This window comes from Paroedura picta, chromosome 13 (genome assembly GCF_049243985.1).
Source record: "Paroedura picta isolate Pp20150507F chromosome 13, Ppicta_v3.0, whole genome shotgun sequence".
Taxonomy (NCBI): Eukaryota; Metazoa; Chordata; class Lepidosauria; order Squamata; family Gekkonidae; genus Paroedura; species Paroedura picta.
This window is the reverse complement of record NC_135381.1, coordinates 44,290,412-44,316,873: the sequence shown is the minus strand read 5'-3', so window position 1 is coordinate 44,316,873 and position 26,462 is coordinate 44,290,412. Positions and strand designations below refer to the sequence as shown.

At 46.3% G+C, this 26,462-nt stretch overlaps 1 protein-coding gene and 1 long non-coding RNA gene across 3 annotated transcripts; one reads left to right on the top strand and one right to left on the bottom strand.

The window, feature by feature from the left end:
• Positions 1–4,012: 4,012 nt before the first annotated feature.
• On the bottom strand, positions 4,013–4,424 carry LOC143822870 (uncharacterized). The gene is made up of 2 exons (XR_013226278.1): positions 4,283–4,424; positions 4,013–4,105 (listed from the first exon to the last, which is right to left on the bottom strand). It is a non-coding gene; the product is annotated as an uncharacterized LOC143822870 (long non-coding RNA).
• A 340-nt stretch (positions 4,425–4,764) lies between these two features.
• RLIM (ring finger protein, LIM domain interacting) lies at positions 4,765–25,320 on the top strand. Of its 2 annotated transcripts, none has more exons than XM_077307561.1 (4): positions 4,765–4,979; positions 20,421–20,610; positions 21,610–21,693; positions 23,123–25,320. In XM_077307561.1, the coding sequence occupies exons 2-4, from the start codon at positions 20,442–20,444 to the stop codon at positions 24,652–24,654; spliced, it is 1,785 nt and encodes a 594-aa protein (XP_077163676.1). In that variant the 5' UTR covers positions 4,765–4,979; positions 20,421–20,441; the 3' UTR covers positions 24,655–25,320. The 2 variants fall into 2 exon arrangements, with proteins under 2 accessions (XP_077163676.1, XP_077163675.1); XM_077307560.1 differs by having other exon boundaries at positions 4,767–4,979; positions 23,120–25,320.
• Positions 25,321–26,462: the final 1,142 nt, after the last annotated feature.

Genomic DNA, 26,462 nt, shown 5'->3' with positions numbered 1-26,462 from the left:
GGGTGGAGTGGAAGAACTCTGTGGATGGCCTCCCCTTTCCTCCAGGACCTGCAGGGATCTGCAGCCTCCGAGCCTGAGAGAAAAATGGAAGGAGATGGGGGTGGTCAGGGGTGGAGGACAGAAGGTGATTGGCTGGCCACTGGACAACCAGGCAAGCCGGTCGGAGGAAGAGGCACTCAGGGATGGGACAGCCGCGCTGAGTGGCACTTAAGCCATGAGACCAGCTCCACCTCCAAGGCCTCACCAGAAATATATTATGTGGAACTGATAGGACAGGATTTAACTCTGGTATCCCAGATTCAATTTGACACTTTTGCTAATGCACCTTACCAGCAACTAGTAAGCCACTGTTAAAAGCAGTGTATTTTAATTTGTATTTTAAATTTTATATTATATTGTTTTCCTGAATTGTGTTTTTAACTTGTGTAAGCTCTTGAGCTTTATATATAAATATATATAATACATATAAATACAAAAATGAACATATAAATAAATAGCAAACAAAGGCTAACATGCACTCAGGATCTGTGCCAGTAATTGTTCTCCTGAAACAGAGATAATGAAGAATTATGTTCTCATGTGCAACCGAGGGCGACTCCATCTTCATACAAATTGGTGTCAAATCTTGCTGGCATAATATAGATGAGGATAAACAGGGCTGTCCCACACTTCTATTGTGCTAAACAAACTCTGGTTTATTGTCACAGCTGACTGTCAGTAAGCACCATGTTTAAAATATCAAAACACCCTCAAATGTTGGCAGCCACTCTTCATCTCCAGGATGTCTTTGTTGCTTGAACTGTGGCTGCCACAAACGCACCTTGGGTCTGTGTGTGTTTATCTGTGTGTATGCATGCTAGGATGCTTTCTTTGGTGCCACCACCTTAAACTAAATCCAGCCTCCCATGTTACCAAAGGCTTGGGGAATACTCCTAAAGGCTGTTTCTAAACACAGGCAAAGGGCAGAGTTCCCTAGTTACTTCAGCTCTTCCCTTATGCATGCATTAAGTGCCAGCAAGTGTGCAGGGGAGAATTGGAAATTCAATCCGTTCTCCTAAACAGGGAGACTTTATTTGCTACACGCTATTAGAGGCCAAAACAAGGGGAAATGACTATCAAACCTAGTAGCTGTGCAAATCTAAACAAAAAAACAACAACAGCTAATTTTAACAAAACAGATATTTACCTTGACATCCCTCCTTGGATGTCCGTGGAGCAAATGAAAATCCTGCTCCTCCATAAAAGTATACAAATAGCATATTTTCTATTATAAAGATTTCTAAATGGTATATATTTTTCCATTTGGAATGGAATGAAGGAATCTTTGATAATCTCGGTTGGTTCCTTAACAACCTCCATCGCACAATTAAATTTGAACAGAGTTCAAACAGTTCAAACAGTTGTATGGAGCAAGCAACATATTTGATCTCTCTACCAGCAACATTTTGGTTTCTCTTTGTAAAGTACACTGAATTCTAGGGGACTGATTGGCTGTTTTGACAAAGGATTATCATTGGCTGTAACTGGTTGTGACACAGATGTAACAGAACTGATTTTTGCTGTATATTCCCTGTCATGTAAGACAGTGGTCCCCAACCTTTCTGAGGTTGGGGACCGGCAGGGCATTGGGGCGCGGCCCGCGGCCCGCGCGGGCCACGCCCACGCATCGGGGCGCGGCCCGGCCCCGATTCCTTCTCCCCGCCCTCCCGCAGTAAGAAGCTTCCCGGGCCGCAAGCTTGCAGCCTGGGAAGTTTTTTACTGCGGGGGGGGGGGGCGGGGAGAGGGAGCCGCGGCCCGGCGCCATGGCCTTCGCAGCCCGCAGGTTGGGGACCACTGATGTAAGAAGATCACAGTCTGACAAAGAGTGCTTGCACTCGAAAACTCACGCCTTGAATAACTCTTTGTTGGTCTTAAAGGTGCTACTGGACTCTGATTTTATTGTGCTACTTCAGACCAACAGGGCTACTCATTTGAATCTACAATTAAATTTGAAATGTTATATGATCAATCTAAAGTGCATTTTTGTGGTCAGAAGGGTTGGTGGTACAATATGGAGTGCTGTCTACAGGAAGCCCGCAGATACCAATTCATATCTAGCTGGAGACAGTTTGCACCCAGATCACCTAAAGATGAATTTGCCATATTCCCAATTATTACGATTATCAGGAGGAACTGTAGTGTACTCTGACATTCACAGACAAGCTGAGATTCTGATGAACCAGCTTGCAGATAGAGGTTATTCTCCAAGAACACTAAAAGGGGCTTTCTAGGAGTTGATAAAACACCAAGGACAACTCTACTTACCCCAAGAGCTAAAGAACAGGTCGCTGAGAGGATAATAATTCCTTTGACATATAACAGCACATACCAATCAGTTCAGGCAATTATAGAAAGTTCATTGGCATCTTCTGTCTAACATTCCGAGATGTCAAAATCCTCCACTTTTCACAGCTGAGAGAGCAAGAATTCTCAAGGGCTTGCTAGTGAAAAAATAGACTTCCTGAGTTGAAGGTCAACAGGTGTGCTAGTGGGAGTATGGCCCCGAAATGATTTGTTTCCATGGCATCAATTGGGCAGGATGTCCTTCTGTAGTTAACAGGAAAACTTTTCAAAATTCCTCTAAGACCAGAACCTTTTCCATGAATACCTTTAGCCATTGCAATGGAGTAATATATGCCAAAACCTAATGTATATAGGAATGACTTCTAGACCGGTAAAAGTCAGAATTGGGGAACATAAGAGTAGTGTTAAAGAAAATTTAGGCCCCACTGGTCAACCACAATCTCACTTTTGGCCATACTGAGAAACAGCTATGGTTCTGGATTTTAGAATGTTTATGCTCTTTATCAAGCCAGCATAAGTAACTACAGAAAAGAGAATACTTCTGAAATCACCCTTGGAACTAAATGAAGAAGGGACTAGACGTGATTTGTTTGAACCAGAGTGTTATCCTTAATGCCTAGTGGCTCTTATATATATTTGTGTAGAGCCATGGTGGATGGAGCATGTCCGGACTCCATTTTTAGCTGGACACGCTTTGCGGGCCAATCAGGACCCTAACTCTGATTGGGCTGCTCCCTAGAGCGCCCACCCCCACAAGGCATCTGTGCAGTACTCTGGCAGCCTAGTCTGCAGACACAGCCTGCCTGCCAAGGGGTGGGGACCTGCGGGATGTGGGCCTGGCTACTGCTCACCCCACCCATGCCCGCGCTCCACCAAGAGGGGCAGACCTGCATTATGCTGGAGTCCCCCACCGGTCACAGGGGCGGGCTATCCCAGATGCCCTTGGACCTCCCACCTTCCTGGGATGACCAGAAGAAGAAGAAGAAGAAGAAGAAGAAGAAGAAGAAGAAGAGTTGATTCTTATATGCTTGTGGAGGAAGACAAAGGTTCATGTGAATTACACCTTGTGACTTTCAAGTGTAAATTTTTCCTGTAAGGGGGAAGGAGGAGAGTTGATAAAAAAAGGTAATAAAGTTAGCAATTATATACATCTGATGGTAAGAGAGGCTGGATGTTCAAACAGATTATTATTCTTGTTGCTGTTTCTTAACCACCTCTCTCCCATTGGGGCTTGAGGCAGTTTACAACCTGTTAAAATACATATATATTTAATTAATTGTATATACATTAAAATTTTATATCTCTAAAATATATGCAGTTTAAATTAAAATTAACTGGAAATGATAGAATAATTTAGTCTGACCAAACATGTTGGGAACAGCCAATTAAAATTTCTTTTAAAATGGGCCCTGTCGTGTTTTAAAAATTGTGGTGAATGAGGAAATTTTACTCTCCATTTAAGCCAAGATAACATGTGGTATTTGGGTATTTATTACAGAGTCAAAGACCAGCAAATCATAATAATCCAGCAATCAAAAGTTTAAATTATACTGTTAGAAAAATATTTAAAACACTATTTAAAACACTATAAAAACCACAGAATAAATTTAAAATTGCATGGTTTTTACATTACTCTTGAATTCAATATCAATGCAGGGATTTTGCAGGCTATGGTTTAAAAAAAATCTTTATTACTGGCTCTGTAAATCTCAGGTATCCATCTTCCAGTCATGTCCTGATATTTTCCAAGCTTGAGTGGCATCTGTCAAACAAAGGAATGACTATATTGTGATGAACGTCGGAATAGGCGACCTGTATTTTCAACCTGCCCACTGAGGTCCCTCCCCAGCTCCAAGGGTCCTCAGGGCTGCCAACTCCAGGCAGGAGGGTTTTTTTTTGGGGGGGGGGGTGGGACTGGTTTAAGGAAGAGAAGGTCCACCCTCCGCAGTCGCTGTCCTTTCCAACGGGGGAACCGATCTCTGAAATCCCGGCGACCTCCAGGGCCCCCCTGGAGATTGGCAACCCATCCTTCGCCTCCTCTTCAAAATGGAGGTCCGAGAGTGGTAGTCAAAGTGCGCCCCTCCAGATGTCCATGGACTACAATTCCCATGAGCTAGCAGGGGCTCATGGGAATTGTAGTCCATGGACATCTGGGGGGCCGCAGTTGGACTACCCCTGGTCCAAACTAACCAGAGCGGCCCCGGGAGGGGAGAGGAGATGACAAAGGAGGGCGAAGAGCCCCTCTAGTTCCTCCTCCCGACTCTATCGTAAGGTCGCGACCGGGCCCGGCTCCTTGCTGACGTCACCCCTAAGCTGTCCATCCCCGCCGGCAGGCGAGAGGCGCGTGCGCGCGTGCGCGGAGAGCCCCACCCTCCCTTGCGTGCCTCACTTCCGCCGCTGCGCGCGCCGCCGGCCTCCGCCCCCGCGTCCGTCTCCCCGCCCCCCTCCTCGGCCTCCCCGGCGCTTCCGGCTCCCAAGTTCCTTAGTAACAATGGAGAATAAAATGGCCGCCTGAGCCCGCGGAGGGGAGGCAGCCAGGCAGGCCGGCGGGCGGGCGGACACACGGGCGGGGAGGGAGCGGGCGAGCGAGGCGGCGGCGGGAGCGGCGGACGGAGGGACGGAGGCGGCGGCGCAGGGTGAGTGGCCGGGGCCTCTCCTGGGGGGGAGGGGGGAGCTGGGCCTGGAGGCCGGGTCGCTTCTCTGCCTGCCTGCCTGGCTGCCTGGCTGGCTGGGTCGGGCTGGGTGAGGGCGCTGGGAGGCGCCGCGACGGAGCTCAGGCCCGGGAGTCCGGCCCTTCCGTCTCCCCTCCGACGCGGCCTTCCTGCCCTCCCCCCCCCCCCCCGCCTCTCGCCGAGGCCTGGGCCGCCAGCCTGCCTGGGATCTCTCTGGAGTGGGGCTCTCCGGCCGGGCCCCGGGGCCTCCGCCCTCCCCAGGCTCCACCCACCCCCAAAGCCTCCGGGACTCTCCCCTCCCGGATCTGGCAACCCCCTCTCCGTCAGGCTAGGGGATCCCCCGGAAGGACAGCCCCTCTCCAGATCGCAGGGATCCGATCCCCTGGGAGGAAATGGCTGCTGGGGACTCTGGGGCCTTTTTCCCCACTAGCCCCCATTTATTTATTTTTATACCACCCATTCTTTAAGGCTCCGGGTGGTTTACATAGAACATTACATAAATTTATATGGAATGACAGCTCCTCTCCAGACTCCTGTTCCCCTGAAGGTGATGGCTGCTTGGGAGGCGGGACTCTATGGGGTCCTTGTTCTCCCCAGGCTCCACGCACCCAAATCTCCAGAAGCTTTCCAACTCGGATCTGGCAAACATGCCCTTCCATCCCATTAGGGATGTCAGCTTCCATGTTGAACCTGGGGATCCTCTGAGATTGCAGTTCCTCTGGAGAAGATGGATGCTTTGGAGGACATATTCTGGGGCATTGTACCTCACCGGGATCCTGTCCGCCACAGACTCCACCCCCAGATCTCAAGGAGCCTCCCACCCTGGAGTTGACAGCTGTATTCCTCCATATCATTACCCTTTCAGGACTCCTGGGGTTTGGGGTTTCTGCTTCAGGGGTCTCTGTGGGGCAGAGGCATGAATGGAGGTTACTGTATCTTCAGACATCTGTTGTGAGAATAGTTCCAGGTAGGATCCTCTCCAGGAAGAAGGAGCGGGTTTGGGGTTTCCCCCCCCCCAATACCTTGTTTTCCTCTATCCCGAGGAGTCTCATTATCGCTTACAATCACCTTCCCTCCCTCTCCCTACATCTGGGTCAGAAAAATGAAAAGCATGCCTATTGGATGGGGGATACGCTTCTAGGTAACACTGTGTGTGAACGAGACCTTGGGGTACTTGTGGATTGTAAACTAAACATGAGCAGGCAGTGTGATGCAGCGGTAAAAAAGGCAAATGCCATTTTGGGCTGTATCAACAGAGGCATCACATCAAAATCACAAGATGTCATAGTCCCATTGTATACGGCACTGGTCAGACCACACCTGGAGTACTGTGTGTAGTTCTGGAGGCCTCACTTCAAGAGGACGTGGATAAAATTGAAAGGGTATAGAGGAGAGCAACGAGGATGATCTGGGGCCAAAGGACCAAGCCCTATGAAGATAGGTTGAGGGACTTGGGAATGTTCAGCCTGGAGAAAAGGAGATTGAGAGGGGACATGATAGCCCTCTTTAAGTATTTGAAAGGTTGTCACTTGGAGGAGGGCAGGATGCTGTTTCTGTTGGCTGCAGAGGAGAGGACACGCAGTAACGGGTTTAAACTTCAAGTACAACGATATAGGCTAGATATCAGGAAAAAAATTTTCACAGCCAGAGTAGTTCAGCAGTGGAATAGGCTGCCTAAGGAGGTGGTGAGCTCCCCCTCACTGGCAGTCTTCAAGCAAAGGCTGGATACACACTTTTCTTGGATGCTTTAGGATGCTTAGGGCTAATCCTGCGTTGAGCAGGGGGTTGGACTAGATGCCTGTATGGCCCCTTCCAACTCTATAATTCTATGATTCTATGATTCTATAAGAAAAAGTGTTGGTTCTTCTATGCCGCTTTTCTCTACCCAAAGGAGTCTCAAAGCAGCTTCCAATCCCCTTCCATTTCCTCTCCCCACAACAGACACCCTGTGAGGTGGGTGAGGCTGAGAGAGCCCTGAGATTACTGAAGAAGAAGAAGAAGAAGAAGAAATTGGCTGCAGAGGAAAGGACACGCAGTAATGGGTTTAAACTACAAGTACAACGATATAGGCTAGATATCAGGGGGGAAATTTTCTCAGAGTAGTTCAGCAGTGGAATAGGCTGCCTAAGGAGGTGGTGAGCTCCCCCTCACTGGCAGTCTTCAAGCAAAGGTTGGATACTCACTTTTCTTGGATGCTTTAGGATGCTTTGGGCTGATCCTGCGTTGAGCAGGGGGTTGGACTAGATGGTCTGTGTGGCCCCTTCCAACTCTATGATTCCCTATAACAGACCCTGAGAGGTAGGTAGAGCTGAGAGAGCTATGAGAGAACTGGGACTGGCCCAGTGAATTTGGTGTGTGCTAATGTAGTCCCACTGTTTCTAGATCACCTGGGGTGGGAGTGCTAACTTGTTTGAACTAGCAGTTTTTAAGGAAATTCGTGTATGGAAGGAAGGTGTGAAGAATTGGTGGTCTTAAGAAACATTTTTTAAAATTGTCCTGAGCTACTGGCTGTGCTCACTGCATTCAGAATCCAGCTGGTGGAAATAGTAATAACTTTGAATATTCCTTGTCTCAGTACAGTGGGTTTGATTTAGAGGTTTCTCATGTACTGGCTAATATCAGATGTATGTTCTGATGGATGTGATTATAATACTGGAGATTGAATTTCAAGATAAGCTCAGTTACTTCCAGTAAGTTAGATAGTACCTAGCATTATCACGGTATACTCTGTTTTACGGACTAGCACACACAAAAAATGCAGGTTTGTAGACCCTGGTTCAGATTGGCAGGGATGGGCATATATATGGTTGTTGTGGGCCAGACTTTGAAGCAGGAAGAAATGTGGCATGGCTTGGTAGGAGGAGTTTTGGGGGTGGTAAAATTGGGATGCTTAGAAGAGCTACAATGATGAACAGTAATAAAAAATAAATTTACTTCAAAAGTGCCTGAAGGTTTCTAGAAAAGGAAGTGCAATTTTAAAACTTCTTTCTCATACTTACTGGTCTTGCAAGATGGTTATTGACAAGTGTTTTGGTTTTGCATCTAATTTCATGTGTTTGCCACAATGATCAGCCAGTGGTGGGTTATTTGCTTGGTAACTGTCAAACTTTATTTCCCAACTGAGTTGACAGGACTCCTTCAGATGTCAGCATGTCTCACTTCCTGCCCAGGTCAGAAAAATCTGACACCAAGTATGCCAGCATTTAAATTGACCTAAGCATACTATAGGAGAAATTTAAAAAATTAAAGGAATGTGGTTGTGTGATTGGGATGCTGGGTTGAATGAGAATTAATCTCTTAATTTGCATCCACTTAGCAATATTGTGAGTGCTTCAGTGTGGCCCATTATGCACGGCCACCGAAACGGCGATTTCGGGTCACATGGAAAACGCGGAGTGGGAAGACGCGAAGCACACCGGTTATGCACAGATGGGGCGCAACGGCGGCAAAACCCAGAGTAACCGATTATGCACGCGGCGATCCTGGCGCTGCTTCTGGTTGCGCCCCGGTCACCTGGAAGCTGCGCTTTCTTCCGTGTTTCGCTAACGCGGCTTTTTCGGCGGCATGCACCGAAGCTGCGGCCGGTTGCAACCAGCACCGTGCATTATCGGTGATTTTAGTCGCCACCATTCCACCCCGAATGTGCGTTATTCCCCCGTGCATAATGGGTCTGTAAGATGCAAAAGTGTCTCAAAACTAAAAGACTGTGGGATACTGAGTCATTTCTGGATATGTAAAGAATCATTGGTAAGAAATAAGTTTTTCACTTTCTAGAGACATTTGTAACACTTATGAAGAAGAGCGTGGTACTTTTGTGTTTAAGTGGTTAAACTGAACTGGATGACTTTGTGCTTATCAAGGCTTTCTGAGTAGATGGATGCCACCATAGGCTGTATGTGATGAGGTGTATGAATCAGGCCTAGCACAAAACTCTGTACCATGACTGGTGGCTATTCGTGGTCTTAGACAGGGAAATGCAGTGGATGCTCAAGGTCTAGGTATCAAAGCTGAGCAATGAAGTGCATGATTTGCATGTAAGAAGTCCCTGGGTCAGTCGTTGACAGAGATGCCAGTGATTAAAAAAAAAAAAAGAGGACTTCCTGAATGGACAGCAGGTGCCTTGTCACTCATCACCTGGATTTTGGAAACCATCCTTAGCATTAATTTTAATAAACATAATTCATCATGGTCAAGACAGAAGGAATGGTGCTGGTCATAGCCTGTTCCTAATTTCATAACTCTGGCTCAGTAGGAAATATCAGCCACGGCAGGGGGAAATTATTAACTGCAGCAGGGGAAGGCTGTGAAAGGCAGCGGGTATGAAATATAGGGGCCAGCCCATGAGTGATCAGTAAATATGCCTTCAATTATTGATATTGACTGTGTTACAAGTTCTTAAAACGGCATTCTCCAGGAGGTTGGACTAGGTGACCCTGGAGGTCCCTTCCCTTTCTGTGATTCTGTAAATCAACACATTCTTTTCTGATGGATGTTTGTGTGGTCTAAATCAGTGGTCCCCAACCTTTTTATCACCGGGGACCGGTCAATGCTTGGCAGTTTTACTGAGGCCTGGGGGGGGGGGTAGTCTTTTGCCGAGGGACGTCGCTGCCGCCGCCTGAGCACCTGCTCCACTTGCTTTCCTGCCAGCGCCCCTGACTTCCCGCCGCCCACTGGGGGGTGCTGCCAGCAGCAGCTGCGCAGAGCCATGCCGAGGGGAAGTCCCAGCCATGGCAGCCGCTGGAGAGCACCAAAAGTGAGCCGGCGGCAGAGTGGCAGGGCAGCCCAGCCCAGGAGGCAGCAGCTGGGGAGGAGGACGAGGAGGAGCTGCGGCCCAATACCGACTGATCCACGGACCAGGGGTTGGGGACCACTGGTCCAAATGATAATGGAAGCGCCAATAGCAAGATTTTCTTAAAAGGGTATTGAAGGATGTCTTTTTAGGGGTTGGAATCCTACACAATCCACTAATTAGTTTTAAAGTGGAAGCTGTATTTTTTGTATTGTGGCACTTCGATCTTCCTTACAACTTACCCAGATATCCACAAACTTTGGCTGCTCTTGGTACTTCTACTCTGGATGTCGCCAAAGACAGGCGCAGCCTTCCTGGTGTCCTCCCTCCCCAGTGTGGGTGTGACATGCATGTACTTGATATACAACGTGGAGAGAGAGGCTGGTTAAAACCGCTGATGACCTGGTAAGCACAGGTGTGGACTTAACTTCTCTGGGGTAACTCCTGTTGGTCTGAAGCAGCAGAACAAAACTTGAGTCCAATGACATTTTTAAGACCCAACAAGTTTTACTTTGGATATAAGCTGCCATGTGCACACACGCTTCTTCAGATAGCACACATCAGAATAAGTGTGCATGCATACAAAAGCATCTTAAAGATGCCTCTGTATTCAAACTCGGTTCTTTTTTTTCCCCCCCCCCCCAGTGAAAATCTTTGTTGCTGCCTTGGTACAGAGTGCGTTTCTTGTTGCTGTAGCTCTGGACATCTAGTTTTGTAAAGATCTTGTAGACCAGTGGTCCCCAACCTTTTTATCACCAGGTCACTCAACGCCGGGGACCACTCACCGGGGACTACTCAACGCCTTTTACTGAGGCCCGGTGGGGGGGGGGGGTAGTTTACTCCTCTACTCTCAACCACTGCCCTAACGCTCTCTGATCGCTATGGTAATGTTTAAACATCCCTTCAAAATAAGATACAGACACGCCACAACAATGAAGTGTGTTGTAAAGGGCCGCGGGGGGGGGAGAAGGCGTCCTTCAGGGCCCACCTCCAATTAGTCGAAGGACCACATGTGGTCCGCAGCCCACAGGTTGGGGGTTGCTATTGTAGACGATTGGCTTTATTTCCAAGGAGTGAGCTTTCTTTCATGAAATTCTATCAGTAAAGGAGCCTCATGGTATCTTTTCTCCAGTAGGTGAAGATTGGTGCACAGTATCAGTTCAAGAACACAACATAAATTTCAGTTGTTCTTACAAAGTGGTGCCACAAACGAACTTGCTTCTCAAAAACTATTCCAGCAGATATGCAGAAAGTATTTCTATCTTGTATATTTATGCAATTGCTACACTGTGTTGGAGATGGGCTTGCCGAACTGGGGACTCTGTTTCTTTGCATCACTTGCTTGTGACTTTGGAGGCAGGTACACAAAGTGGTGGCCAGCATGGCTTGCTCTAATAGCTGCAGCCTACCATGCCAGAAATTTAAGTAAAATGTTTTATTCCCATAGGTGCATTTTTCTCCTAAAATGACTTTCTCCATTCCTTTTTTCTAAACGATGGTTATAGGATGTGATACAACTAACAGGTAATTTTCTGGGGCAGTCAGATGCCAACACAGACTGCAGTTTGTTTTGAACTGTAGGTTATTTTGTTTTGTTTTTGTCGAAAGGAAAGTAGAGAAAAACACAGCGATAGAATGTCAGGTACAGAAGGGGTAGGTTCATGATTTCTCCCTTTACAGTCTCATCTTTAAGTTACAACACATTGTTCTTTATGTATCTTGGCACTTTAAACTGTAGTTTTGATAAATAGATGGCAGCTGGTTTCGCATGGGATTGTTACAAACCTGAGTCTGTCTGCCTCCATTGCTGCTGTCAGGCAGAATCCGTGGCTGCTATCTTGGCTCCTTTTCTTCTTCTGTCTCCTGGAAGAGTATTTATTCATTCATTAATTTATTAGTTTTGTTTATTTGTTTATTTGTTTATTTGTTTATTTGTTTATTTATAGTTCTATCCCAGCAGCTAGCTCAAGGTCGACTCAGCCTTCCATCCTTCCGAGGTTGGTAAAATGAGTACCCAGCTTGCTGGGGGGTAAACGGTAATGACTGGGGAAGGGAATGGCAAGGGTATTGAGTCTGCCAAGAAAACGCTGGAGTGCGTCACCCCAAGGGTCAGACATGACCCGGTGCTTGCACAGAGGATACCTTTACCTATATTTTTATTGCCAAGTCATCAGCCTGATAGCTGTTGGCGAGCTGTAATTTATGAGCAGGAGGAAGCAGCAAAATCTCAGGCAAGCTGTGTCACCATGGAGACCTTTGGGTTGCTTTTGGCTAAGATGGGCATCAGCTGCCCTAACTCCTCAGTCTACCTGCTTCTTAAAATAAACTTTGCAAACTCAATCTTATCAACCTTCCCTGTTTTCTTTCAGTAAAACTCTTCGGGAATATTAATGGGGAGCTGCCTTTAGTAAGCTTTGTGTTTTCATGATTACAGGTGTCGTTTTGGAATATGCAGAAGCCATAATGATGGCTTCTTCCAAGTTCATGGTGTGGCTTCTGTGCAGTGGTTTTTCTAAAATGTAATGCCACCTACTTCTCCTTTGTGACAGGGTGCATCATTTTAGTCAACCCCTGTTCCCACATAAAACATGAAGTTATACCTTGGCTGCCACGGCCTCTGTTCATGTACCGCCATTTTTACAAAGGCACAGTACAGTTCTCTGCCCCACCACTTCCTTCCTTCATTGATGACAGTTATAAGTTCAGAAAGATTCTGGAGGTTATACAGATATGCTGCTAACCCTCTTGTGAATGCATGAAACTGTACTGCAGACATTTTCTAGTTTCAGTTTTTCTACCTTTTTATGGGGTTTTATGTATTGGGGTTTTATAATTGTTAGTCACCATGAGCCCTTGTGGGAGTGGTGGGGTGGATGGATGGATAGATGGATAGATAGAATAAGATGCATTAGTGAAGGTAGCACACAGGGCATCAGCTTGTAACCCACACTGTCAAGCACAGATATGTTGGCCTGAGGATGCTTGTTGGACTAGCTCATTTTGCTGTCAGGGTTGTGTCCTTCTGTACAGCAGGGCCATGGCAAGCTTGCTGCGGAATCCATGCTTGACCCCAGAGAGCCATTTGCGGATGGTCACCATCCTTGAATGATTCTGTTCAGCCATTGTCTCTCCTTGTAGAATTGGGTAGAGGTGCATTGGAATCCTTTTTGCTGAGTTTCCTGGATAGCTCTTTGTAACTTACTTTGTGGAACTGGTTCTGCAGGTGGTTTGGGAATTATTCTGGGGACTGGTAAAGATACCAGTGTTGTAGGTGGACCAGAGCATGGCTCTTCAGACCGGTTAGAGGTGAGACTTGGAGAAAGGAAGGTATGGCACACTTTGCTGCTTCGGTAGTGAAATAAAGGTGTTTCTCGTTTCCCACACACGGAGCCGGAGGTAGAGACAGATTCCTCAGATACATTTTCTCCTGTTGCTCATCCCCCTCCCCCCCCAACAGTTTTCAGTTAGAAAAACTTAGGAACACTGGAAAAAACCTCTTACTGTTGATCTGTAGAATAATTACAAGGATTTTTTGTTTGTTTAAATATTAATAACTTGAGCAATGGTTAATGTGCAGATGTTCATATGTTCCATGTAAACTGCCCTGAGCCTCCAGGGAGGGTGGTATATAAATTTAAAAAAATCATTTCTGCATGGAGGGGTAAAATGCAAGTGGCTTCCTGCTTGCAAACACAGGATGGTCAATCTTGCATTTGCGGCCCTCCTCACAGGGAGACCCCTCCTGCATTTTCTCTCTGCCCCATTGCGGCTTTTTGCCTCCTGACAAGGCTGAATGGGAAAGCAACACAAAACTTCTCCCTCTGCTTCTTGGCTTGTCAGTTACAGCATAGTAGTTCTCTCCTGCAGTGGTCCCCAACCTTTTTATCACTGGGGACCGGTCAACACTTGACAATTTTACTGAGGCCCGTGGGGGGGGGGTAGTCTTTTGCAGAGGGACATCACCACCACTGCCTGAGCCCATGCTCCACTTGCTTTCCTGTGGGCAACTCTGCCAGCAGCAGCTGCGCAGTGCCACACCAAGGGGGAGCCCCAGCCATGGTGGCCACTGGAGAGCACCAAAGCACCAGCAGCAGCAGCAGCAGAGTGGCAGGGCAGCCGCTGAGGCAGCAGCTGGGGAGGACTGGACTGCCATCGGTCCTCGTACCGGGGGTTGGGAACCACTGCTCTCCTGGACTGAATTTTTCTCCCCCTCCCTGAGCCCTGAAATTATTATTTTTTTTTAAAAGGCACTTCCACGTTGTTATGGGGTAATGACACAACACAGATGCATTTAAAATAAAAAACAATACTGCTGTGTTGCTATAGAGAGATGCCAGAACGATACAGCATCCTCCCCCCTTGGGATTCATTTTCTTTTGCACTACATTCTGTCTGGGTGGATTTCTGAGATGCTGAACATAGTCCCTGGAGCCCCAAAATACATTTTATTTAAATGGTTGGCTTAAAAACAAAGTGCTCAGACCCCTGTATGATCGGGAGAAGGCTGTGCAATCACCCCCCCCCCCTTTTCCAGTTCATTTCCCACCTCCAAAAAACAGAAATGGGGGCTATGTTTCAGCTGTCTGAGTTCTGAGAAGGCTGGACATGGTAACTGAAGCCCCAAAAGATATTTTGTGCAAATGGTTGGCTTTAAAACAAGGCCCTCAGACTGGTGTATGATTGGGAGAAGGCTGCCCGATCACCCCCCTCCACTTTTCCTGGCTCATTTTTCACCTCCAGAAAACAGAAATGGGGCTCTGTTTTACCTGCCTGATCCCAAGAAAGAAGATTTTATTTTACCTTGACAGTGTAGGTTTGCGGTTGGGCTGCAATGCAGACCGTGCCATTAAAAAAAATTACTTGAAGCAGGGAATGGGGAGGGGAGGGGAGGGTGGGTGGGTGGGTGGGTGGGTGCGAGGGCAGAACAAAGATGCGGAGACTATTGTGTATCCCCCCCATATGTATATATCCCTGGCTGCTCACCAATGGGAGCTCCTGAAATGTGAAGGCTGTTCAGGAACAGTTTCTGCATGTGATAAATGGTCGCAGTATTGCATTTTATAATACATTTTAGGTGTGGAGCACTTGCACTAGTATAATAATACCCAAATGTGCTGGTAGTCCTTCCTGTTCTGATTCTGGGAGAATTTCTGTCCAAATAATTTATTGTGTTTTCTGAAGAGCTTGTTTTCTAACTTCAGCCTTGTGTACCATGAATGTCTTAAAGCTGAGTAATATTTCGTAATCTCTGATTCATTGAGGCAGAAACCTTACAGAACGAGTCCCATGCTTGGAATTAATTCTTAAATTATGGAGGGATTGGTTTGTGTCTTCTGTACATATAAGTGTATGAACTACAGAATATGAGATATTTTAACTTTGATTGTTACTTTTACCTTTTGTCTAAGCCCAAGGTGCTCAGTTTTCTTTCTGTGTAACTGAATGCAGGCATCAATCGCTGTCCTGGTGTAATTCACTCCCTCCATTTCACCAACTGGCAAGGTTTCATAATGATACTAGGGGCCAAGCCCGTTGCATTCAGGAATACAATGGGTGCTAGATTGTGTGTGTGTGGAAGAACTCTGTGGATGGGCTCTCCCGCCCCTCAGGACCTGGAAAGGCTGCAGGCTGCAGGCCCCCAGGAAGGGAACTGACCAGCAGGGGCAGCTCTCACATGGCAGAGATCTGCAACCTCCGAGCCTCGGAGGGAAGTGGAAGGAGGGTGGTGGTGGTCAGGGGTGGGAAACAGAGGGCGATTGGCTGGTCGCTGGACAGACAGGCAAACTGATTGAAGGAGGAGGCACTCAGGAGTGGGACAGCCGCACTGAGTGGGTGTTTACCCCCCACACATGCACAAAAATTGAAAAAATAGGACCAGGCTTCTTGAACAAAAGTCATCTAGGCTTGTCACCAACAACTTCCCAGCCCCCAGCGTGGCTCTTAAATTTTTAAATATGCAGGTTCTCAATAGGTTGCCTGGGCTCACAGAGAGGGCAAGCATTTTGCTGGTTCATCCCTTCCCCTGGTAGCTCTAACACTTCCCCCTTAACTACCCCAAGAGTGGATGGAAGGGGCCAGGATTTTGGCCAAGGAGGCACGGCACACCCATACCAGAAATGGCCCAGATAGGTCTGAAACAGGACTGGTGCAAGCATCTGCTGCTCTGTCACCCTTCCAGTGATGTTAAATTAAACTGTGAGTACTTAGCTTTCTGAACTCCTGTCACTACCACGAGCCTTGGCCAGCGAGGAGTCAATATTTAGATATCACATTATAAAGTTCCTAGAAGGGGCTCCCTCCAAGGATCCACTGATTAAGCACAGGTTTCCAAACTGGAGTTTGAAAGCAGCACTTAATGCAGGCGTTCTCAGCCAGTTTCCTGAAACCCCGGGGTTTCTTAACAGCCCTGGAAGTGTTTCCCAAATGGGCGGAAGTTAATTTTTTCTGTATTTTAAAAATTACTAAACATTTGTTGAGTGATATGACCATACTTGGCCATGTTATGAGACCCCTTTTTTATTTTTCTGTGTGATGTGTCTGTGTGAGAACAACTAGCCAGGTCAAGAATTGGGAATTGTGAAAGCTTAGAGACTACTTTGTGTTTGGTCCTCATGAAAGGTGACTCATTGGATGGCCACCCAGAGTCTCCCCCAGAAACATTAGCCAGCTGCCTGGAAGCGGTGACGGGATGGCTCAAGCAGAGTTGTCTGAAGCAGAGTCGTCTGAAAACACTGCAGGAGCTCTAAGAAGCCTATTTGGATGAACAGAGAACTTCAAGAGGAACTAAGAAAGAAAAGGAAAATGTTCAGGATATGGAGGGAAGGACAGAGCTCTAAAGAAGAGTACCTACAGGTTACTAGGCACTGTAGATCAATCATCAGAAAGGCCAAAGCTGAGAGTGAGCTAAGATTGGCCAGGGAAGCCCATTGTAACAAGAAAGGATTTTTCAGTTATGTGAGGAGCAAACGTAAAGTAAAGGAGGCAATAGGCCCACTGTTGGGTGCAGATGGACAAACTCTAACGGAGGATGCAGAGAAAGCAGAAAGGCTTAGTGCCTATTTTACTTCTGTTTTTTCCCACAGGTCAAAGTGTTTAGGCACATCTAGAGATGGCCGTAGCCAAAGGATAGTGTCTGGGTGGCAGGTTAACATGGATAGAGAGGTTGTCGAGAGGCATTTAGCTGCACTGGATGAGTTCAAATCCCCTGGTCCAGATGAAATGCACCCGAGAGTGCTCGAAAGAACTTTCCAGAGAACTTGCACAGCCCTTGTCCATCATCTTCGGGACCTCTTTAAGGACTGGAGATGTCCCGGAGGACTGGAAGAGAGCAAACGTTATTCCGATCTTCAAAAAAGGGAGGAAGGTTGACCCGGGAAACTACAGACCAGTGAGTCTGACCTCTGTTGTGGGGAAGATAATGGAGCAGATATTAAAGGGAGCGATCTGCAAACATCTGGAGGACAATTTGGTGATCCAAGGAAGTCGGCATGGATTTGTCTCCAACAGGTCCTGCCAGACCAACCTGGTTTCCTTTTTTGACCAAGTAACAGGTTTGCTGGATCGGGGAAATTCAGTTGATGTCATTTACTTGGATTTTAGTAAAGCTTTTGACAAGGTTCCCCATGATGTTCTGATGGATAAATTGAAGGACTGCAATCTGGATTTTCAGATAGTTAAGTGGATAGGGAATTGGTTAGAGAACCGCACTCAGAGTTGTTGTCAATGGTGTTTCATCAGACTGGAGAGAGGTGAGTAGCGGGGTACCTCAGGGTTCAGTGCTCGGCCCGGTACTTTTTAACATATTTATTAAAGATCTAGATAAGGGGGTGGGAGGGACTACTCATCAAGTTTGCAGATGACACCAAATTGGGAGGACTGGCAAATACTCCGGAAGATAGAGACAGAGTTCAACGAGATCTGAACACAATGGAAAAATGGGCAAATGAGAACAAGATGCAATTTAATAAAGATAAATGTAAAGTTCTGCATCTGGGTCAGAAAAATGAAAAGCATGCCTACTGGATGGGGGATACGCTTCTAGGTAACACTGTGTGTGAACGAGACCTTGGGGTACTTGTGGATTGTAAACTAAACATGAGCAGACAGTGTGATGCAGCGGTAAAAAAGGCAAATGCCATTTTGGGCTGTATCAACAGGGGCATCACATCAAAATCACAAGATGTCATAGTCCCATTGTATACGGCACTGGTCAGACCACACCTGGAGTACTGTGTGCAGTTCTGGAGGCCTCACTTCAAGAAGGTCGTAGATAAAATTGAAAGGGTATAGAGGAGAGCGACGAAGATGATCTGGGGCCAAGGGGCCAAGTCCTATGAAGATAGGTTGAGGGACTTGGGAATGTTCAGCCTGGAGAAAAGGAGGTTGAGAGGGGACATGATAGCCCTCTTTAAGTATTTGAAAGGTTGTCATTTGGAGGAGGGCAGGATGCTGTTCCCATTGGCTGCAGAGGAGAGGACATGCAGTAATGGGTTTAAATTTCAAGTACAATGATATAGGCTAGATATCAGGAAAAAAATTTCACAGTCAGAGTAGTTCAGCAGTGGAATAGGCTGCCTAAGGAGGTGGTGAGCTCCCCCTCACTGGCAGTCTTCAAGCAAAGGCTGGATACACACTTTTCTTGGATGCTTTAGGATGCTTAGGGCTAATCCTGCGTTGAGCAGGGGGTTGTACTAGATGGCCTGTATGGCCCCTTCCAACTCTATGATTTTATTATTCAACCCTACAAAGATGGAGGTCCTGGGGCTGGGCAGGAAAGGTCCAAGTGAGGAAGCGCACCTACCCAATCTGGATGGAGTACAGCTAAAAGTGGGCCACTCCGCCAGGAATTTGGGAGTGATACTTGATGCCTCCCTCTCAATGGAGGCTCAGATCATGACGGTAGTTCGGCTGGCATTTTTTATTATTATTATTATTATTATTATTATTATTATTATTATTATTATTGTTATTATTATTATTATTATTATTTAATTTTTAGACCGCCCTTCTCCCAATAGGTCTCAGGGCGGTTTACAACATAAATAGTTAAACATTTCCTCTAGACTGGGCACTCAAAATGCACATTGTTACCCAGAACCTATACAGCTGTCATAAATGAAGAGGTGATTTTCAGTAAGGGTGCAGTAAACATTCAGCCATTATTCCCATGCACTGATTCATTGCTAATTGACAGCTAGTGAGCTCCATACATGTTTCTTTGAGAGCTTTTCTGTTTAAATGTGAAGAAACTGCACTCTTGGACAAGGAGACCTACAGCTCATTGTTCAAACTTCAGGTTAATTCATGGTCCAAAAAGCAAGAGTGCTGCAGGTGTTGTGTACTTAACCTCCGCAGTGTGGACCTAATTGTCACGCTTCGTGGTTGTTGGTTTGAAAGTCCTAAGAGTTCTGCACCGTCTTATTTAAAGTTTTCACGTTGCATGTTCAATATTAGCTGATAAATCAGTTTGTGCTGCAGTACACGGCTTTCTAGCATGAAAAAAGTCTGAATTTTCATGGAATTTGGGGGTCTGAAAAATGTGAAATAGATTTTCTTTCTTTTTGGGGGGAGAAGTTGTCTCTGGAAAGCCAATCATAAAAGCTTAAAAATAGGGATAAAAGTTTGAAGCTAATTGCAAATCAACATGAGCCTTCAGGGAGGGCGGTATATAAATCTAAATAAATAAATAAAAATAAATAAAACATATTGTTTAATGTGGTCACTCATGTGAATCTTAATCAGAAGTTTGTGTTCTTTGCCAAAAGAAACTCCTTAAATTTAGGGAAGTATAAGAATTGGTAACAGTCCAATGAAGCAATTAAGCATGTAACATAGAAGTCCAAAAATATAATAAAGTGATCCCCAGTCATGATTGATTTTGATTTGTTAGAGTCTTCTTTAGGACTATTCTACAAAGGCAAACTAAATGTAACAATGATACAGTATTTGCTGGCGTATAAGACTACTTTCCCCCCCTGAAAAACATGCCTCCAAGTGGGGGGGGGTCGTCCTATAAACCGGGTGCACTTCAATTGGGATAGACATAGCTGCCCATAGTGGCCCACTGTATTTTGAGTGGAAATGTTGGGGGGTCGTCTTATATGCCCAGTCGCCTTATACGCCGGCAAATACGGTAAATAAAATACAAAATAAAAGCATAATGCAGTAATTCTATCGACTGGTTGAACACGTTGAATACTAATCTAAAATTTTGGGGGGCATATGATCATGCAGTATCGTTTTGGGATATTACGGTATATTTTATGGTTTGTGTGCGATTGTGTGCATTTGTGTGTGGTTAGGGGTGATTGATACAGGACAACATAGCCACACTTTCTGACACCCCCCCCCCTGGGAGCCTTATTAATGAATCTTTAGGAACCAGCAGTGTTGCTGCTACCTGCAGAATTGCAGGCAGGCCTTTGTAGCCACTGGGGCAAGAAACTTGCTCTTGGAAAGCCCCAGATGATGAGGTTCTGGAGAAGCTGGGGGTTGCAATCTGTGCCAAATTCTGTAGCTTTCTTGTAGCAGACATGCTACTGTGAAGGAAGCAGGTGTGTGTGTGTGTGGGGGGGGCATGTGGCTTCCAAAGTAAATGTCATTTCTTCTCTTTGTAGGTCTTTCCTTTTCTTACCAACATGGAAAACTCAGATTCCAACAGCAAAGGAAGTGCTGATCAATCCGATGCTCAGCGTCAGAGTCAGATGGACCGACTGAGTCGGGAAGAAGCGTTTTATCACTTTGTAAATAACCTGAGTGAAGAGGATTACAGACTAATGAGGGATAACAACCTGCTGGGTACCCCAGGTATGTCCTGTACATCCAAGTATGTTTCCTTCTGTATTGGAAGCGACCTGAATTTTAATAATGTTAATTCAAAGGTTGGCATTTCCATGCTACGCGAGTTGCTCTTAGTTTTAGGATTTTTTTCAAATGTTTCTTTTTTACCCCTTGGTTTTACGTCTCGTACATCTTTTTCACTTTGCTTTGGACGATTAATGCCAGTTGTAAGGGAAAAGTTTCAAGCGGAGACTTCTACCTTTGATTTCTGTTCCCACATTTTATGGTACCTTTCTTTACTTTTGCTGTGCCTATTATGTTTCCTTAATCAGTAGCTGATATTCCTCTGTTTCCTTAGTTGATCCCCTTCCTCAATGGGGCAGTTACTGCTGTTCCTGATGAAGTGGTTTTTTCAGTACTTCCATGTTGTCTTAAGCTTTTGTTAACTTACTGCCGTCTGGACTTGAGCTCACCTGTGATTCTTTGTTAGCATTTTTTTATTATTTCCTTTTTAAAGCATGCCTTGCTTACATTCCTTTCGCAGTCCTTGGTGGTTATTCCTTTTTCATGCATTTTGTCTGCCACGCAGTAATTTGCTGTACCACCTCGGCCCCATTTCGGAAAGTAGTTAGAGGCTTAGTTCACTGGCTTTTCACAACCCATGTACAATAGTTGTAACCTCTCACTAGCAGTTTTTCACCTTGCTTACATTTTGTTGGGCATCTCCGTTCGACTGCCATTCTTACTGAGGCAGGGTTATTTTCTCCTGTCTCTTGCAGAGGTGACTTTAAAAACAAAAATGCAGTTTTCTTGCAAGTTCTCCATAACTGTCTTGTGTTCATCATAATCAGTAAACACTGATAAAAGTTCTGCAGAACTAAACAAAATACCCTTCAAGTGCTGGTGTGTCCTCCAAGCCCAGTGTGGGCGTCTCTGCTTTGGTTCTGCCACTGAAGTTTCAGAACTGCCAGAGAGAAGCTTGGGAGTGTTGATGTGTGGAACATTTCTTGCCAACTCTTCCCTCAGGTGAGATTACTGAAGAAGAGTTGCTCAGGAGGCTGCAGCACATCAAAGAGGGGCCACCACAGCAAAGCAACGATGACAGTGGAGGTATGTAATGTTCGCCCATTGTTAAGTCTGGATACTGGAAGAGTAGACATGTTGAAGCCAGGAGGCGTGACATTAAAAAGTGTCCTAATGTGGTGTTTTGCCCTCTGTCATCTTCTGATTCAGTTTCTGTCGACCTTCCTGTTCACAAACCTACCAGTAATGCTAATGGCCATTCAGTGTTCTGCATTTCATTGCCTTTTGGCCAGATAGCAGCAGCTTGTACTCTTCCTCATTCACACCTCCAGTCCTAAACACTCAGAATTCCACTGAACACTTGCCAGTTTCAGTAAACTACCTGAGCATCAATCTGTGTGAGACAGTGTTGAGTGTCTTTCGCTTCATTTGTATTGCCTTGCCTGCTCAGAGGCCAGAGACCCATAGACTTGCCAGAGGCAATGCCGGCATGGCAGTGGGCCTGCATTTAAGCCAGGGCTTCTTTCGGTTCATGCCTGCCTGACGTTGAGTTAAAATCCAGATTCTGCAGCACTTTCCTGTGAACTGGGGAGACGTGAGGTTAATGTGTGTTCTAATAGACGATGTCAAGACACATTCGTGAAATCAGGGCAAGGTTGATTTAGTATTAGATCTTGAGAGAGATGGCAGAAAAGCAGACTTGGTCTTGGTCTGATAAGAGAGCTGGCTCTTGCACAATTGTAGGAAATAGCCTGCTTTCTGTCAAATGTAAATTTTGGATTGGGTGCTATAGATCCATTCCACTAGCAGAGGTGCATTCCCCAGTGGAAGAAGCCTTCACCTTGCATGATGGACAAGGCCTTCCAGGATCATGGGAGATAAAAGGGAGGCCTCATAGAGAAAAGACGTGGGCAGGCACTATGTTAATAGGCACTATTTGAAATAGGCTGAAATAGCACCACAGTATTTTAGTGTGTTGATGGATTAAACATACCAAGTTGTCGGCCATAGTTTAAATAGATTGACACATAAATAACTCTTCTTGCCTACAGGGGTGATCAGTTCACCTGTTCAGCCACCTTTGAGAACTGCTTTTCTGCCCTGATTAACTCTACGAGCCATAGTGTACTGGTTAAGAGCAGCGGCTTCTAACCTGATGAGCCAGGCTTGATTCCCTGCTCCCCTTCCACATGCAGCCCGCTGGGTAATCTTGGGCTCTTGGGCTTGTCGGTGTTTTAATAGTGCTGTTCTCACAGAGCAGTCCTGTCAGAGCTCTCTCAGCCTTACCTCCCTCACAGGGTGTCTGTTGTGGGGAGAGGAAGGCAAGGCCGCTTGGAGACTTCATGGGGCAGTGAATGTAGGGTATAAAAACCAGCTCTAATTATGTGGTCATCTAGGTGGTAGCAGTTGTGGCTAAGAATTTTGTGTTAAAGCTGCGTTTTGTAGAATTGCATACAGAACATTTTACCCTGAATTGCCCAATTTCCTAACTCTAGCAGTTGTTTCTGTCCAGTAGGTGGAGAATCGACAGAAGATGTGTCCAACGGCGATTCCATAATAGATTGGCTTAATTCAGTTCGACAGACTGGGAATACAACACGCAGTGGGCAGAGAGGAAACCAGTCTTGGAGGGCAGTGAGCCGGACTAATCCAAACAGCGGGGATTTCAGGTTCAGTTTGGAAATAAATGTCAATCGTAATAACGGGAACCCAAACCCAGAAGCAGAGGGTGAGCCAACTGTAGAACCATCTGGTGGGGAGGACATGGAAAATAACCAAAGTGACACTGAGACTCCAAGATCCGAATCTCCCCCTATTGTAAGGCAGCCCGGATCGGAAATGGGTGCCCCTGAAGAGCTAAGTGAAGAAGTTTTTCCTCACAGGGGCCAGAGAAGATCAAGAAGCAGAAGTCCAGAGCAGCGGAGGACGCGAGCTAGGACTGATAGAAGTAGATCACCTCTGAATCCAGTGAACGAGTCTCCTCGTAGGGCACATCATAATACCTCCTCTCAGATGCCGGACGTCTCCCCAGACATTGAAGCGGAAGGAAGTTCCCGGACAAGGCAGCACTTGGTGATCAGGCAGCCCCCGGCCCCTGCCGAGGGGCCCAGTGAGAATGCCGTGCTGCTCTCGCCCCCAGAGACAAGGCCCGCTCCTCAGGCGGCCGGTTCTGCAGAGACAAATGGCAGTGCGGAGGCTGCGGCCCCCGGGCAGAGGCCTCCAACGATTGTCCTTGACTTGCAAGTGAGGCGAGTCCGACCAGGAGAATACAGGCAGAGAGACAGTATAGCCAACCGAACTCGGTCAAGGTCCCAGACCCCGAACAATACCGTCACTTACGAAAGCGAGCGTGGAGGATTTAGGCGTACCTTTTCACGTTCCGAAAGGGCAGGCGTGAGAACTTACGTTAGTACCATTCGGATTCCTATCCGCAGGATCTTGAACACGGGTTTGAGCGAAACGACGTCTGTGGCCATTCAGACCATGCTGAGGCAGATCATGACCGGCTTCGGGGAGCTGAGTTACTTCATGTACAGCGATAGCGATGCCGATCCCGGCGGTCCAGCGCCGAATCCCAACGTCGACATGGTGGAGCCGTCAAGTGGGAACAGTAGCTCCGGCCACGAAGTCCCTGATCCTGGCTCAGGAGAGTCCTACGAAAGTGGCAACGAAGGGGGTTCCGGGGCTGGCGCTCGGCGGGAAGGACGGAATGCGAGGGGATCGGTGACGTTTGAAGAAAGCGGTTCTCTGCCGTTTCTCAGCCTGGCCCAGTTTTTCCTGCTCAACGAAGAGGATGATGACCAACCCAGGGGCCTCACCAAAGAGCAAATTGACAACCTAGCCATGAGGAATTTTGGTGAAAGTGATGCGCTGAAAACCTGTAGCGTTTGCATCACAGAGTACACCGAGGGGAACAAGCTGAGGAAGCTTCCCTGCTCTCACGAATACCACGTGCACTGCATTGATCGCTGGCTGTCAGAAAACTCGACTTGCCCAATTTGTCGTAGAGCAGTCTTGGCTTCCAGTAACCGAGAGAGTGTTGTCTGAGAAGGCAGGGAGCTTTTCACCTGAGTACCAGGTGAGGTACTGATGGGCACAGAAACCGCTTCCGATGGCCACTTTTTGCGTGGTGGTTATAAGTGTAAAAGCAAGGATCTTCTGTAATGAAATGCAATTGGGGAAGGGGGGGGGAGAGTAATGAAACCTTCTCAATTAGGGCCCCCAAAATAATACTGGGTTTTTGTGTTAATTAAAAGAACTGCATTTGCCCAAAGACACCTCCCTCTTGTACCTTCTCGGTTTTTTCCAGTGCAGACCAGGCCCACATCTATCTCCTTTCCCTCACTGTGTAGTGAACCTGGGAGACCCTGCCTCTCCTGCATATAACTGGAGCCATTCAGCCGTGCACAGCACCCGCTTCATTGTGGATTCAAAAAAACAAAAAAACAAAAAGCTATGTTTTCAGAACAATGGAATTGCACCCCACCCCCCACCCCCGGCATAATTTTAGTTCTTTATTGTATAGGCTATTGAATATTTTGGTGTAAATAACACTAATGTTAGCCCTTTCCCACTGTACAGCTGTCTTAAGCCCAGTGCTATGGTATGCCATAGAAGGAGCTGATAGTTTAACGGGGATATTTATCTTGCTGTGGAAATATATTAATTAATTGCTTATGCTTGTTTAAATAAACTTGTTTTAAAAACTGTAAAGCTTTTGTACAAATGAGAAACTCTTCCATTGCGCCATCACACCGAACGCAGTCAGTGAAGCTGCGCTATACTTAGGAAGACGACTGCTTTGGTTGTGGCTTCACTATGCCCAGGGGAATGAAGGGGATGAACATTTACTCCTGTAATAATCATGACAATAAAAAAGCTGCCGCTCATGGCCTAATTGTGTAAATACTGGAGTCAAGAAATTTTGGTGGGTGTGTATAGGAGGCAGTCCACTGTTTAAGGAGGAAACATTCCAGTGCAACAAACTTCGGGGGGGGGGGGAGCATTGCCTATTGAGCTATAACTTCACGCAAGCAACTCCTGACCAACTGTGTCTCCTGTCTGCCCAAACAGGCATCTGCTCCTGTTATTGGGGAGCCTTTGGACATGCCTACCAATTCACTGCTTTCCCTTCCAGCTCCCCATTGTTAGCAGGTGTATCTGCACTGCCCTTACCTCTTTGTATTGAGCAATGAGAGCTTTCTGGCTAAGCTCTTTTAGTGGCTTCTGTATTTATTTATTAAATATCTCTGTAAATTGGAATTCGGTAGAGTGCTTGAACTTTAGTATCCTTTCTAAAGTTTATCTTGTGCTGAGAGGTGAGCTGTCGACAGGTTTGCCCACCCTAGTAAATCTGCCAAGCTAGGAGTTCTGTTAATTTGTTGACCTATGAAAGTTGAAAACAGCCATCTAGAAAATACCCCGCAGCTCTTACAACTTGGGTGAAACGTAAGAGTTCCTCTTTCATCTTGAATGCATCCTAAGAATCAAGTTTCTGTTGGAATAATTGGTACTTGCTTTTGGGTCTAAAATGATTTTAAAAGAAAATTCAGTGAATAATATATATAGCACTTGCCTCTTTTCACCCAAAGTCGGACTCCATAACTATCTTCATGTACTTTGAGTTAAAAAAATTTTAGATTATATATAAATTATTATGTAAGAGTTGACCTTGGATGATTCCTGCTAGGCTAGTTTTCAGCTAAAGAGATTCTAACTGTTGGACATGCATTCATTTGTCAAACATTAAAAAACAATTAGAAGCAACTTTGTGTGAATTTTCATTCAGAAAACCCATTTTTAAACGTTAGGTATACAAATGTGAATTTGCAACCGTGGACAGAGCAGACCTGTTG

Coding starts and splice junctions, on each gene's coding strand:
- RLIM (XM_077307560.1), top strand. CDS start 20,442: ATGGAAAACTCAGATTCCAACAGCAAAGGAAGTGCTGATCAATCCGAT. Junction 20,611..21,609: donor CAACCTGCTGGGTACCCCAG/GTATGTCCTGTA, acceptor CTCTTCCCTCAG/GTGAGATTACTGAAGAAGAG. Junction 21,694..23,119: donor AAGCAACGATGACAGTGGAG/GTATGTAATGTT, acceptor GTTTCTGTCCAG/TAGGTGGAGAATCGACAGAA.